Source organism: Martes martes, assembly GCF_963455335.1.
Source record: "Martes martes genome assembly, chromosome: 2".
Lineage (NCBI taxonomy): Eukaryota > Metazoa > Chordata > Mammalia > Carnivora > Mustelidae > Martes > Martes martes.
This window is the reverse complement of record NC_137889.1, coordinates 67,597,702-67,613,485: the sequence shown is the minus strand read 5'-3', so window position 1 is coordinate 67,613,485 and position 15,784 is coordinate 67,597,702. Positions and strand designations below refer to the sequence as shown.

At 36.4% G+C, this 15,784-nt stretch overlaps 1 protein-coding gene across 1 annotated transcript in view; it reads left to right on the top strand.

Moving 5' to 3' along the window:
• LRBA (LPS responsive beige-like anchor protein) overlaps positions 1 to 15,784 on the top strand; it is a 694,736-nt gene that overhangs the window by 89,753 nt on the left and 589,199 nt on the right. The window contains exons 6-9 of the mRNA XM_080796316.1: positions 8,497 to 8,618; positions 8,704 to 8,830; positions 9,494 to 9,613; positions 11,957 to 12,103. Of these exons, the coding sequence (XP_080652442.1) occupies positions 8,497 to 8,618; positions 8,704 to 8,830; positions 9,494 to 9,613; positions 11,957 to 12,103 (516 nt within the window). The remainder of the gene's footprint in view (positions 1 to 8,496; positions 8,619 to 8,703; positions 8,831 to 9,493; positions 9,614 to 11,956; positions 12,104 to 15,784) is intronic.

The following is a 15,784-nucleotide window of genomic DNA, read 5'->3' as shown; positions in this document are numbered from 1 at the left end:
ATAGTGGTGAGAGTGCACATCCCTGTCTTGTTTCTCACTGGTAGAGGAAAAGCTCTCAATTTTGACCCATTGAGGATGATATTAATTGTGGGTTTTCATATTTGGCCTTTATTATGTTGAAATATGTTCCCTCTAACCTTGTTTTGTTGAGTATTTTTGTCATGAAAGGATGTTGTACTTTGTCAAATGCTTTTTCTGCATCCATTGAAAGGATTATATGGTTCTTTTATTTTTTTAAGAGACTTACTTATTTAATAGAGTGAGAGATGGTGGGGAGGAGTGTTATGGGGAGTGGGAGAGAGAGAATCTCAAGCAGACTCCCTGCTGGAGCATGAGTTCTCAACATGAGGCTTGATCTCACAACCCTGAGCCGAAATCAAGAGTCCAGTGCTTAACTGACTGAGCCAGCCAGGTGCCCCAGGATTGTATGGTTCTTATCCTTTTTATTAATGTGTATCCCGTTGATTGATTTGTGAATATTGAATGACCCTTGCAGCCCAGGAGTGAATTCTGCTCGATTGTGGTGAATGATTCTTTTAAGGTACTGTTGGATTTGGTTTGCGAGTATTTTATTGAGAATTTTTGCATCCACGTTCATCAGGGATATTGGCCTGTAGTTCTCTTTTTTAGTCAAGTCTTTATCTGGTTTTGATATCAGGGTAATGTTGGCCTCATAAGATGAATTTGCAAATTTTCCTTCCATTTCTATTTTTTGGAGTAGTTTGAGAAGAATAGGTATTAACTCTTCTTTAAATGTTTGGTAAAATTCACCTGTGAATCCATCTGGCCCTGGACTTTGGGTTCATGGGAGATTTCTTAAATTACTGATTGAATATCTTTGCTGGTTGTCAGTCTGTTCCAGTTTTGTATTTTTTCCTGTTTCAGTTTTGGTACTTTATGATTGTCTAATTTGTTGGTACATAGTTTTTCCTAATATCCCCTTATAATTCTATTGTGGTGTTGGTATTTCTCCTCTCTCATTTGTGAATTTCATTTATTAGGATCCTTTTTCTTTTCTTTTTTTTTCTTTTAAAGATTTTATTTATTTGACAGATGGAGATCACACGTAGGCAGAGAGGTAGGCAGAGAAAGAGAGAGAGAAGGAAGCAGGCTCCCTGCCGAGCAGAGAGCCCAACATGGGGCTCGATCCCAGGACCCTGGGATCATGACCCGAGCCGAAAGCAAAGGCTTTAAGCCACTGAACCACCCAGGTGCCCCAGTTCTTTTTCTTTTCTATTTGATAAGTCTGGCTAGGGGTTTATCAATTTTATTAATTTTTTCAAAGAACCAGCTCATGGTTTCATTGATCTGTTGTTTTTTAGCTTCTATATCATTTATTTCTGCTTTGATCTATATTATTTCCTTTCTTTTGCTTGCTTTTGGCTTCGTTTGTTGTTCTTTTTCTAGCTCCTTTAAGTTATAAGTTCAGGTTGTTTATTTGTATTTTTCTTGCTTATTAAGGTAGGCCTGTATTGCTATGTACTTTCTTCTTTGGTTTCCTGGTTGACCGATTCATTGTTTAGTAGCATGTTCCTTAACCTCTATGTATTTGTGGTGTTTCCACATTTTTACTTGTGGTTGACTTTAAGTTTTATACCATTATGGTCAGAAAATATGCATGGTATGATCTCAGTCTTTTTGTACTTGTTGAGGCCTGATTTGTGACCTCGAATGTGATGTATTCTGGAGAAATCCCATGTGTACTTGAAAAGAATGTGTATTCTGCTTTAGGATGGAATGTTGATGGAATGATGAATGTATCTGTTAAGTCCATCTGGTCCACTGTGTCATTCAAAGCCATTGTTTCCTTAGATGATCTCTCCATTGATGTAAGAAGGGTGTTAAAGTCCCCTACTATTATTGTGTTATTATCAATTAGTTTTTTATGTTTGTTATTAATTGTTTTATATATTTGGATGCTCCCATGTTGGGTGCATAAATATTTACAATTGTAAGATCTTGTTGGATTGTTCCCTTTATTATGATGTAACGTCCTTCTTCATCTCTTGTTATAGTCTTTGGCTTAAAGTTCAATTTGTCTGATGTAAGCATTGCTACTCTCACATCTTTTGTGTCTGTTTGTATGATAAATGTTTCTCCATCCTCTCACTTTTCAGTCTGCAGGTGTGTTTAGGTCTAATATGAGTCTCTTGTAGAGAGCATATAGGTAGGTCTTGATTTTTATTTTTTTTTTCCAAATTTTAATTTAAATTCTAATTAGTTGACACATAGTGTAATACTGGTTTCAGGAGTATAATTTCGTGATTCATCACTTACATATAATACCCAGTGCTCATCATAACAAGTGCCCTCCTTAATACCCATCACCCATTTAGCCCATCCACCACACCCCCCCCCATCAACCTTCTGTTTGTTCTCTATAGTTAAGAGTCTCTTAGCATTTGCTTCCCTCTCTCTTTTTCTTTTTTTTCCTTCCATAGATGATTCTTTTTTTTTTTAATCCATCCTGACACCCTGTGTCTTTTTAGTTTTTTTAGTTATTATTATTATTTTTAGAGAACACAAACAGGGAGGGGCAGAGGCAGAGGGAGAGGGAGAGAGAGAATCCCAGCCTGCCTCCATGCCCAGCATGGAGCTCAACACAGGGCTCGCTCTCACAATCCTGAGATCATGACCTGCGTTGAAATCAAGTATCAGATGCTTAGCTGACTGAGCCACCCATGTTCCCCTGACACCCTAAGTGTTTATTTAATTTACATTCAAAGTAATTATTGATAGATATGTATTAAGTGCCATTTTACTACTTGTTTTGTCATTGTTTCTGGAGATTTTTCTGTTCCCTTTCTTGTCTTTGTCACTTTTGGTTTTTCCTTTCCACTCAAAGAGTTCCCTTTAATATTTTTTGCAGGACTGGTTTAGTGGTCAAAAACTCCTTTAGTTTTTGTTTGTTTGGGAAACTCTTTATCTCTCCTTGTATTTTCTGAATGATAGTCTTGCTGGGTAGCCTATGCTAGTATTTTTGGTTGCAGCTTTTTCCCTTTCTGTACTTTGTATGTATCATGCCCTTTCCGGCTTGCCAAGTTTCTGTTAAGAAATTTGCATCTAGGGGCACCTGGGCGGCTCAGTGGGTTAAAGCCTCTGCCTTCAGCTCCGGTCATGATCTCCAGGTCCTGGGATCAAGTCCTGCATCGGGCTCTCTGCTCAGCAGGGAGCCTGCTTCCTCCTCTCTCTCTGCCTGCCTCACTGCCTACTTGTGATCTTTCTCTGTCCCAAAAAAAAAAAAAAAAAAAAATCTTAAAAATAAATAAATAAATAAAAAGAAATTTGCATCTAGCTTTATGGGTCTTACCTTGTAAGTTAAGGACTTATTTTGTGTTGCTGCTTTTAAGGTCTTTTTTCTTTATTACTCTGTAAATTTAATTGTCGTATGTATTGGTGTTGCCCTGCTTTTTGTTGATTTTTGTTGGGAGTTCTCTATGCCTTCTGGATCTGGATGTCTGTTTCCTTCCTCATATTAGGGAATTTTTCACCTGTGATTTTCTCTAAAAATTTTCTGTCCCTTTTTCTCTCTCTTCTTTTGGGACTCATAATACAAATGCTGTTATGTTTGGTAGTCACTGAGTTCTATAAATCTATTCTAATGTTCCACAATTATTCTTTCTCTCTTTGGTTTAGCTTCATTATTTTCCATTATTTTGTCTTCTGTATCACCTACTCATCATTCTCCTTCTAGCCTTGGAATTGTTGCATTTTTCATTGTATTTTAACTCTCTTATGTCTGCATTAAGTATCTTGAAGTCTTCCATTTTTTTCTCAAGTCCAGCAAGTATCCTTACGATTGTTACTTTAAATTCTCCATGAGACACATTACTTATATATGTTTCCCCTAGATCTCTGTCTGGGACCTTATCTTGTACTTTCATTTGTGATAAATGTCTCTGTCTTGTCATTTTATCTAAGTCACTGCCTTCTTATATGTTTTGGAAAAGTCCGTTATGTTTCATTCTCCTGAGAGGAATGGCTTTGTGTAGAAGAGGTCAATAGTGCCCAGGGCCTGGTGCTTCAGGGAGTGTCTCCAGTGTGTGCTGTGTGCACTTGGCTGTTTTGTTTTGGCTGCTCTGTCCTTTAGGCCACTCCTCTGCAGAGATTCTTCCTTGCCTTCAGTGGCAGTGTTTGGTTCTTGGTCAGAATGTGGCGAATTGTATCTAGGTGTGCTCTGGTCTGCTTGTTAAATGAGACCTGATACCTCTTCCACTAGAACTGAAGCCCTGCAAAACTCTCTGGTTGGGAGACATGGTGTGGGCAGGGGTTTCTGCGATTCTTTTGTGGAAGTGGCTTGCCCTGCTGTGACTGAGGCAAGCTTGACTGAGAAGGGCAGCACCACCAGAGCCAAGGGTGTGGGACTTGGTGAAGCAGGTTAGGCAGCTAGTGTCCGTGCTGCTTCCTTCAGGTGGCTCTGTGTTTATGCAGAGGGGTGGGGGAATGAGAAATGGCACCAGCCAGTTGTTTCTATGCACACTGCTATCAGGGAAGCACTCTGAGAGTGAATAGTCTTCCTGCTGTGTGTCCTGGGGCTTTTTTCAGATTGCTATCTTCATGGTCCACCTCCTGGTTGTTGGCCTGCTTTCTGTTCAGGAGCAATGCAACGCCCTCTGGGCTCTATCCCAGCAAGTTTGTTGACTTTTAAAGCTTTGGGCTTTAGGGATGTGTCGTGGGCAGGAGTCTGCACTGGTTTGCTGAGGGAGGGTCTTGCCCTGTTAGGACTGAGGCAAGCTTGAGTAAGAAGGGCAGTTGTGCCAGAGTGCAGGGCTGCAGGATATGCTATAAGCAAGTCAGGGACCAGGAAGCCTGAGCTTCTTTCTGCAGGTGGCTCTGTGTGTATGCTGGGAGGCAGGGGAGGAAAATGGTGTCAGCCGGCTCCTTTTTTCTGGAGAGGTATCTCCTTGACTACCACTTCTCAGGGACATGCTCCACTAATGTCCACCGCAGTGTGCCCCAGGTGCTCCTCAGATCACTCTGTCCATGCTGTTTGTTCCCCGGGTTGTTGGCCTACCTTCTCTTTAGGAGTAGGGCAGCACCCTTGGAGCTCTATCCCCGCCAAGCCCATTGACCTTTAAAACTCCAGTTTTCAAGGCCTGCTGGTTCGAAGAACTCACTAAGTCACGAAAATAAGCCCCTCTCATTTTCCCAGCCTGTGTCTTTGGGGGAAAATGTTCTTGTGTGTTCCCCTGTGTGCTCTTTTCTCTCTTGCATTTCTCTGCGACCATGGCTCCTTCCTCTCTGCAGGACCTGTGATCTCCCATAAACCACATCTCCACATTTCCTATCATGTGGTCTCTTCTCATCCTTTAGTTGTGGAGTTTGTTTTGTCAGCCTTTAGGTTGATTTCTGGAGTGTTTAGAATGATTTGATAGTTATTTAGTGTGTTCCTGGGACAAGATGAGCCTAGGTCCTCCTCCCCTTCTGCCATCTTCTCTCTCTTCTTTGCATATTATAATTGTATTGTTTATAACTCTCTGAAATTATAATGTGTCTATTCCACTTACTTGCATTTATCCTGGAAGGGGGAAAGTTAAGCTGAACAGCTTTTGGAACTTTTAGAGAATGGAACTTTAAATATATTCAGTGACTCACTTCTTTCCTTAGATACAGCTTTTAAAGAGAAATTAAAGTATTCATGGATAAATTATTTTTATAAAACTTCTGCATTTTTTTTCTTTTTTTTTTTAGGGAGAGCACATGCACATGTGCATGAGCTATGGGGGAGGGGGAGAGAATCTTTTTTTAAAAAATTTTTAAAGATTTTATTTATTTGAGAGAAAGAAAATAGGGGGAACAGCAGAAGGAGCAGGAGAAGCAGACTCCCCACTGAGAAAGGATTCCAAAGTGGGGCTCCATCCCAGGACCCTGGGATCATGACCTGAGCCGAAGGCCGACTCTTTAACCCACTGAGCCACCCAGGCCCCCTGGGAGAGAGAGAATCTTAAGCAGGCTCCATACCCAGCTGGAGCCCAGTGTGGTTCTTGATCTCAAGACGCTGAGATCATGATGTGAGCCGAAATCAATAGTCAGATGCTTAACCGACTGAGCCACTCAGGCACCCCAGCTTTTACATTTTCTATTCTCATTTTCTAGTGAGAGAAAACATGTATACACATTGAATATATATTCTCTTGTTTTATTTTTGAAGTAAGCTCTGAGACCAGCTTGGGGCTTGAGCTCACAACACTGAAATCAAGAGTCACATGCTCCACTGACTGAACCAGCCAGTCACTCCCAACTATATTTTTCTTAAAGCAACATTTGTTTTAAATTGGTCTCTTGAAGTGTCATTGCTGTTGTTGCATAAATTTGGCTCTATGATGTTTTTCATGTTTTATGGGATATCTTAATACGTATAAAAGAATATATATGTGTTATAGTATATGTAGATAAGTGCATATGTAAATTATAGCAGTTTAAAAACTTGAGTAGTCTGATATTTTTTAACAGCTTTATTATAACCCACATATGATACCATTCATTTGTGCAGTATACAATTGAATGTTTTATGGTGTTTACAGAGTTGTGCAAATGCCATCGCAATCAAATTTAGAACATTTTCCTCTTCCCCAAAAGAAACTGTTCTTTTTAGCCCATTTCCTCCCCAAACTCCTAGGCATAACAACAACTACTACTCTACTTTTTTGTGGATTTCTCTGTTCTGGATGGTTCATACAAATGGGGTTGTATAATATCTGGCCTTTTGTGATTTTTTTTTTTTTTCCTTTAGCATAGTGTTTTCGAGGCCCATCTGTGTTGTAGCATGAATTAGTGCTTCATTCCTTTTTGTAGCTTACTAATATTCTAATGTAAGATACCTACATTTTGTTTAATCAGTTATTAATTAGTGGATATTTGAGTTGATTCCACTTTTTGGGCTATTATGAATAACACTGGTTTGGGCTTTTGCATACAAGTTTCTGTCTGGACATGTTTTCATTTCATTTCTCTTGTGTATGTACCTGGGAGTGGAATTGCTGGGTAATACTGAACATCTGTGTTTAAACATTTAAGGAACTTCCAGATTGTTTTCCAAAGGGACTGTATCATATTACTTTCCCACCTGCAATTTATGAGGGTTCCAATTTCTTTATATATTTGCCAACACTTGTTAATGTCTGTTGTATTGATTATAGCCATCCTTAGTTGGTGTCAAGTAGTATCCAACCGTGGTTTTGATGTGCATTTCCTTAGGGACTAATGATGTTGAGCATCTTTTCGTGTCCCAATTGACCATTTGCATATCTTCTTTGGAGACATGGCTATTCATATCTTTCGTTCTTTTTTTAAATTGTGTTTGTCTTTTTATTATTGAGTTGTAGGAATTCTTTATATATTCTGGGTGCAAGTTCCTTATCAGATGTATGATTTGCAGATATTTTCTTTCATTCTTTTGGCTTGTGGTTTTAACTTTTTTGATGATATTCTTTAAAGCACAAATCTTTTTTAAAATTTTAACGAAATCCAGTTGATATACTTTTTCCTTTGGTTGCTTGCACTTTTGGTGGCCTAATTAACAAGGATTTACTTAACCCAGGGTCTTAAAGATTTACCTCTGTTTTTTTCTTACAAGAATTTTATAGTTTTAACTTTTACATTTAGATCTATGATTTATTTGGGGTTATTTTTTGTATATAATGTAAGAAAGCAGTCAACTTCATACTTTTGCTTATAGATGCCTAATTATCCCAGCACATTTGTTGAAGAAACTATTATTTCTTCATTGAATTGTCTTGACATTCTTGTTGAAAATCAGTTGAATGCAAATATAAGGGTTTATTTTTGGGCTCTCAGTTGTAGTTCATTGGCCTATATTTCTGTTTTTATGCCAGTACCACACAGTCTTTATCATAGTAGCTTTGTGTGGTAGGTTTTTAATTCAATAGTATGAGTATCCAACTTTGTTTTTTTGCTATTCTGCGTCCTTATGTACTTCTAAGTAAAATTTGATTTTATAATTTGTAACTTTAAATAAAATTATCTTTTCAATAAAATTTTAAGCCAGGTAGTGAAGTTGTTTTTATAGTGCTTTGAATATAATTTTAAAATGTTATGAACTGATTCTTTCCAGCTTTATATTTGCTAATAAAAAATCATATTCTAAGCTTTTTCTTTAACTTTTTTCTTTTTTTGTCCATCTTTCTCTATAATACCTTATCGTTTGAGCAACAAATTTCCAATTTGATATTACTATCTCTTTTAATTCAAATACTTTTGAATCTTTTTTTCACTGTAAGAAATGAAGCAAATAAGATTCATGTATCCAGCAGGTCACATGGAATATTTTTATTATTTAATTAAAGTAATATTACTGTGTATTTTGGAAAATTTAGAAGTTATTAAGTCTTTTGGATAAAGAAACTTTTAGATATTTTAATCGTGGTATAGAATAACATGAAGTAGAAATACGTACATTATTGTAAAGTCTCATTTTCTTGATTTCAGTAATAAAGATATCCATATGAATCAGTAACTCAAAGTTTTTTCCTTTAGGCCATTGCATTACCTCCTATAGCCAAGTGGCCATACCAGAATGGTTTTACATTTCATACCTGGCTAAGAATGGATCCTGTAAATAACATCAATGTGGATAAGGATAAACCATATTTATATTGGTATGTATTTTTGTAACTTAGAGTTGTTATTTTACTTGGATAGTGAGAGAATATTTAGAGGTAAAATGAAAATTATTCTTTGTAGTTTCAGAACAAGCAAAGGTCTTGGTTATTCTGCTCACTTTGTTGGGGGCTGTTTGATTATAACATCAATAAAGTCAAAAGGAAAAGGCTTTCAGCACTGTGTGAAATTTGATTTTAAGCCACAAAAGGTATGTGTTCTTATTAGTTAAATTAACAAGCTATACTAGCCTTCACAATGCTTTGTTTTAATATTAAGGACATAATATGTGGTAGAGACCCCAACTCTGTTTATTCTGTTTTGGAAAATGAAGTATAAATCATTGGACAATTGTTAACCTCCCTGATTTAGATAATAAAAAGAGTGATATTTTGTTATTCATAGACTTTAAAAGAAGTAAAAGGGGAAAATATCAATGGCAGTTACTTTAGTAATAGTGGTAATAGTAGTAATGTGTGTTTCTTTTGTGCCTTAAAATTTGGAGATTAATGAATGGTGTATGTACATGTAAATAAATAGATAAAACAAATGTGGCAAAATGTTGACAACTGTGGTATTTAGTATGGTGAAAGAGGGTATTTGTACTGAACTTTTAACTTTTTGGGATATATTTGAAAATTTTCATAATAAAAAGTTGGAAAGATAATTTCACAATAAGTTTTTACCTATTGAGAATTGCCTTGATCAAATACTGTTCCAGAGGTTGAATATTGAATTTAATAAGGGTAGTCTTATTTTATTTTTAGATTTAATTGTAATTTATAATTTAAGTTTTACTTATTACTATCAGTGTGGCTAAGTTACTGCAAGAATTGTAATCTTTTTTTTTTTTTCAAACTTTTTATTTATTCAGTGGTATATGGTAACTATAGTGCATATTTATAACCGGTGGAAGAATAGTGAGCTTCGTTGTTATGTGAATGGTGAGCTAGCTTCCTATGGAGAGATAACATGGTTTGTCAACACCAGTGATGTAAGTAATTTGAAAAAAATTATTTTAAAATCATGAACTTTTAAAATAAGAAAAATATACATTGAGTATAAATTTTAGAATATAATAATGGCAGAGTTTTATAATGATAGTTTGGCTAGGATATTAATATATTTATAGAGTAGAACTGTGTTCATGTGTCACATAAGGTATTACTCAGTCCTTATGAAATTATTCTGGATAGGGTAGAGATGAGGATTTATAGGTAACAATGGGTATATTTTGAAAGTGTATCATTGGTTCATTTACCAAATTAAAGTTGGGAGCTCTATGGCAGAATTCTGATCATGTTTATGAATGAGTTAGATGATACATGCTCATAAATTTTCCGGATAATTCATAGCTGCTATAGATGACTATTATCTAATAATGTTTTCAGGATTGAAAGATGGATCCATACATATTAATCTTAGATTTTAAATAGGAATTAAATTAAAAAGTTTTTTTTTCTCACCAATGACATTTTTTAATAGAAAACTTGAAAAATACAGATCAGGACAATGATTACAAACCATTCCACCCATTCACCATTAAATGCTTCTTTTGTATCCTATGCTGCACATATTTATGTAATATTTAATGATAATCCTAGAAGTTCAGGTTGTTGTAATAGACTTAGGTTTGAATCCCAGTTCTGTCACTTCTAAACTATATGATCTTACTTAATCTATTAGGTCTAAGTTTCTCCACCTGGAAATGGGTGTAAACTAGTACCTCTCTGAAGGTTAATGTGGTAACTGAATGAGATACTTACTGTTCACAAATCTTTTAGCACAATGCCTTGTACAGAGTAAGTGCTCAGTAAATGTTAGCTCCCTTTTTTTTTTTTTAACACGGGATCAGGTATATTTTTTATTATTATTATTTTTTTTGAAGATTTTATTTATTTGACAGACAGAGATCACAAGTAGGCACAGAGGCAGGCAGAGAGGGAGAGGAAGGGAAGCAGGCTTCCTGCTGAGCAGAGAGCCTCATGTGGGGGCTCGATCCCAGCACCCTGGGATCATGACCTGAGCCAAAGGCAGAGGCTTTAACCCACTGAGCCACCAGGCGCCCCTATTTATTATTTTTTTTAAACTGTTTTTTCCTTATGTTAATCTTTATTAAGTGCTTCTTGTACTCAAGGCATTGTAATAAATACCTTTATTTTCTAAAAGCACCAATATTGCAAGGTAAGTACTATTATAATCTCCATTTTATAGGTAAGGAGACTGAAGCACAGAGAGATTAACTTGACAAGATCAGCAGCATGTGACGCATTGATTTGACTTAGGTGGCTTGTCTTCAGAACCCAAATGTTAACAGCTTTTCTGTATTGCCTAATGTCAATATGTATATATTTTCAACATTCTTTCTAATGGTTTTGTCACTTAAGAGGATACTTTTAAAGAGATGTGAAGAACTTTATTTTAGTTCCTCTGTTGTACACCATGGGTCTTTAAAATGTGGTTTGCAACCTAAATGTTAAGAGAAGGTTTTTTTTTTTTTTTTTAATGTTAGAAGAAAAACATACACCTGCTTTTCTGGATTTACATATTTCTTTTGAGAGATTTTATCTACTCCATGACTTCACCCATTATCTATAGCTCGATATCTGCAAAAATCTTTCTTTACAATTTTAACTTCTTACCAAACTTATAGAACCCTGTTGACAGTTGCTTCTCCATTCATGTTAGCTCCATCCATATTAACTCACAGAAAAGGCAGATTGATTATGTCCTAAACTTAATTCATGATTTTCCTTCTTGTAACAATGACTGCTTCTTTGCTTGCCCAAGTATGAACCTTCAGAGTCCACAATGATTTCTCTGACTCTCATTTCCTACATCCACTTTTTCATCAAGTTTTATTTATTGGGGACGCCTGGGTGGCTCAGTTGGTTAAGCAGCTGCCTTCGGCTCAGGTCATGATCCCGGCGTCCTGGGATCGAGTCCCACATCGGGCTCCTTGCTCGGCAGGGAGCCTGCTTCTCCCTCTGCCTGCTACTCTGTCTGCTTGTGCTCACTCTCGCTCCTCTCTCTCTCTCTCTCTCTCTCTGACAAATAAATAAATAAATAAATCTTAAAAAAAAAAGTTTTATTTATTGTACTTTGGAAAACTTGTGTTATCTCCTTTTCTGTGATGTCTTTCATGATCTCTACAGTAGGTAACAATTAGTGAATGAAGTGAAATGCTAAGTGAATTATTTTAATCTACCCAGGTTGGTTTAGAATGGACAAAACATTTATACCAATATTTATACCAGAACATTTAAGCAAATAGGTTGTTATTTCTAGAGGAGATAATTTTTTTTTTTTCTCTAATAGAATCTGTTTTCTTTCACAGACCTTTGACAAATGTTTCCTGGGCTCATCAGAAACAGCAGATGCTAATAGAGTATTCTGTGGCCAGATGACTGCAGTTTACCTTTTCAGTGAGGCTCTTAATGCTGCTCAGATTTTTGCTATTTATCAGTTGGGCCTGGGATATAAGGTACTTTACTTGCTGTTCACTAATTAACCAGTATTAATTGAGCTTTTTTAAAAGGGAGGAGATGCATGGGGCAGCCTACCTTGGATTACAAAACTGAATGTCAGAGTAATCAGAGGTACCACAGGGAAGTCACAGGAATCTGAATGAAGGGTACTTGAAAATTTTTGAGGGAAACATAGTATACTTGTCATGTGTGGGGCACTGTGCAACTACTAGCTCAAGTTTCAGCTTTAGTTCATGCTGCATTTCTTTGATGGTGTCTGTCTTTGCATAACTAAATTTTCAACAGTTGCTGTGATAAAAAACAAGTACCATATGGAAATTAATGTGGAACAGGAAATGATGATGGTGTGAAATCTGATTACAAATTTGAGAGTTCATGCAGTGCCCAAGATGCATAAAAAGTAATAAATAATTTTGCTAATATAATAATGAAGGAAACATTTTTTTTGACTTGTGCCTTAAGTTTTTTAGATGGCTATTAAATTGTTAAAATACAAAATTGTTTGAGCTGAACCACTTAATATTTATTTTGATCTAAAGCATCGTAGACAATTACTGAAATGCTAAGACTGTCATGAACTAACAAAATTTGGAAACCTCTGTGTTAAGCCATTGTTAGTCTAGTTTGGTTTCAGGGAGCAACTTAGTTTCCTATGTTCCTTTGAAAACAAAGTCTGTTTTATTGAGTTTATTATATATATATATATATATGTATACACACACACATATATATTTATACTGTTACAGTGAGTAAAGTATACATAGTTTATTTTATTTATTTATTTTTTAAAAAGATTTTATTTATTTATTTGACCGAGATTACAAGTAGGCAGAGAGACAGGCAGAGAGAGAGGGGGAAGCAGGCTCTCCACCAAGCAGAGAACCCGATGCGGGGCTCTATCCTAGGACGCTGGGATCAGGACCTGAGCAGAAGGCAGAGGCTTTAACCCACTGAGCCACCCAGGCACCCCAAGTATACATATTTTAATTAGTTTTGACAAAAGTATAACTACCACAACAATCAAGAAATAGAGTATTTTTGTTCCTGCAAAAGGTTCATTGTCAATTCACATTGCAATGCATGGGGCGCCTGGGTGGCTCAGTGGGTTAAAACCTCTGTCTTTGGCTAGGGTCGTGATGCCAGGGTCCTGGGATCGAGCCCCACATCCAGCCCTGCATCTGGCTCTCTGCTCAGCACGGAGCCTGCTTCCTCCTCTCTCTGCCTGCCTCTGTGCCTACTTGTGATCTCTGTCTATCAAATAAATAAATAAAATCTTAAAAAAAAAATTGCAATGCAAAAGTTTCATTGTCAATTCCTTTGTCACTTCCTTCCACTTTTCTAACCCCTCTGCATTCCTGTTGAGAGAAACCACTAATCTGTCACTTGATTAGATTTTTTAAAGATTTTATGTAAATGGAATCTGCAACATGACTCCTTGGAGTTTGGTTTCTTATGAGTCATACATGTTGCTTTGTTGTAGTAGCTCCTTTCTTTGTATTGCTTAGTAGTAGTCCATTGTATGACTTCATCACAATTTTTTAATCCATCTTTCTGTTGATGGCCATTAGGGTTTGCAGTTTTGGCTGCTGTGATTAAGCTGTTATGAATATTGGTGTATGAGTCTTCGTGCTGACACATATTTTTATTTCATAAATATATGAGAGTGCAGTTACTAAGTGATAATGGTAACTGAAATTGCCAAATCCTTTTCTGAGGTAGTTATATAATTTTACATTTGTATAAGCAGTGTATGAGTTTTCTACTTGTTCCACATTCCTAAACATCTTATATTGCTGGTCTTTTTAATATTAGATGTTTCAGCGAGTATGTAGTAGTATCTCATTTTGGTTTTAATTTGCACTTTTGTAATGATCAGAGATTCCAAGCATCTTTTCCTTGCTTATTGGTCATTTGTGTATCGTCCTCTGTGATGTTTGTTCACATCTTCTGCATATTTTTGTTTGGCTCCTTAGTGTTGAGTTTTGAGATTTCTTTATATATTTTGGATATAACTCTTTTATCAGTTGTTTGAGTTACAAATATTTCTCCGATGGTCTGCATCGTGCCTTTTTTCTTTCCTCCCCCCCACTTTTTTTTAAAAGAGATTTTATTTTTTTTTTTTTTAAAAAGGTTTTATTTATTTGACCCAGAGAGAGAGAGATCACAAGCAGGCAGAGCATCAGGCAGAGATAGAAGGGGAAGCAGGCTCCCTGCTGAGCAGAGAGCCCTATGCAGGGCTTGATCCCAGGACCCTGAGATCATGACCTGAGCTGAAGGCAGAGGCTTAACCCACTGAGCCACCCAGGCGCCCCAAAGATTTTATTTTTAAGTAATCTTTACACCCAGCGTGGGGCCCAGACTACAACTCTGAGATCAAGAGTTGAGCGCTCCATCGACAGAGCCAGCCAGGTGCCCTGCCCCACCCCCTTTATTGTGGCGCTTGAAGAACAGATGAATTTAATTTTTATCAATTCTAGTTCATCAACTTTTTTGGTTATTGCCATGATTTTTATATCCTAAGAAATCTTTATTCCAAGGTTGGAAAGATTTTCTCCTGTTTTCTTCTCTTACAGTTTCAGCGTTTATATTTAGGTTTATGGCCCATTTTAAGTTAATTTTTGTGTATGGTATGAGGTAAGGGTCAAGGTTCATTTTTATTGCATATGTGTACTCTGGTGTTACCAGTACTAATTTTTTGTAAATAGTAGTCTTTTTTTATTGCCTTTCCTTGGCATCATTAAGGCTGTATTGTATTTCAGTGACTTTGTATGTTTTTCTTATGCCAATACTATATATATTGTCTTGGTGAGTGTTAATTTCATAGTAAATCTTGAAAGTGCAAAGTCTAAAACCCTCAACTATATTCTGTTTCAAATTGTTTTGGCTTTTTAAAAAAATTTTTTATTTTTTTATTTTTATTTTTTTTTTAAGATTTTATTTATTTATTTGACACACGGAGGGAGAGATCACAAGTAGGCAGAGGCAGACAGAGAGAGAGGGGAAAGCAGGCTCCCTGCTGAGCAGAGAGTCTGATGCGGGGCTCGATCCCAGGATCCTGAGATCATGACCTGAGCCGAAGGCAGAGGCTTAACCCACTGAGCCACCCAGGTGCCCCTGTTTTGGCATTTTTAAGCCCTTTGCATTTCTAGATATCTTTTAGAGCCCACTTAATCATTTTCTACAAAGATGTCTACTGGGATTTTATTTAGTGTTGTAATGAATATATAGATCCGTGAGGGGCAAATTGGCCATCCAACTGATACTGAGTTTTCCAGTCTGTGAACATGATGTATCTCTCTATTTACTTAGGTTTAAAAAAATTCTCCTGGCACTGTTTTTTGGTTTTCATTGTATAGGTCATATATACATTTTGTTAAATGTATTCTTAGGTATTAATGTTTTTTGGGTAATAAGTTGTATTTAAAATCTCAGTTTCCATTTATTTGTTTCTAGTATATAAATACATAGTTGAATTTTGTTTATTGACCTTGCTAAATTTGCTTATTACTTTTACTAGCTTTTTTACCTGCTTGTTCCTCAATTTCCTACACGTTCATGTAGACTGTAAGTTTTATTTCATTTCCAGTCTATATGCCTCTTCCCTTTTTTGCATTATTGTACTGGTAAGACCACCAGTATAGATAGTTAAATAGAAATGGTGAAAGTAGACATTTTTG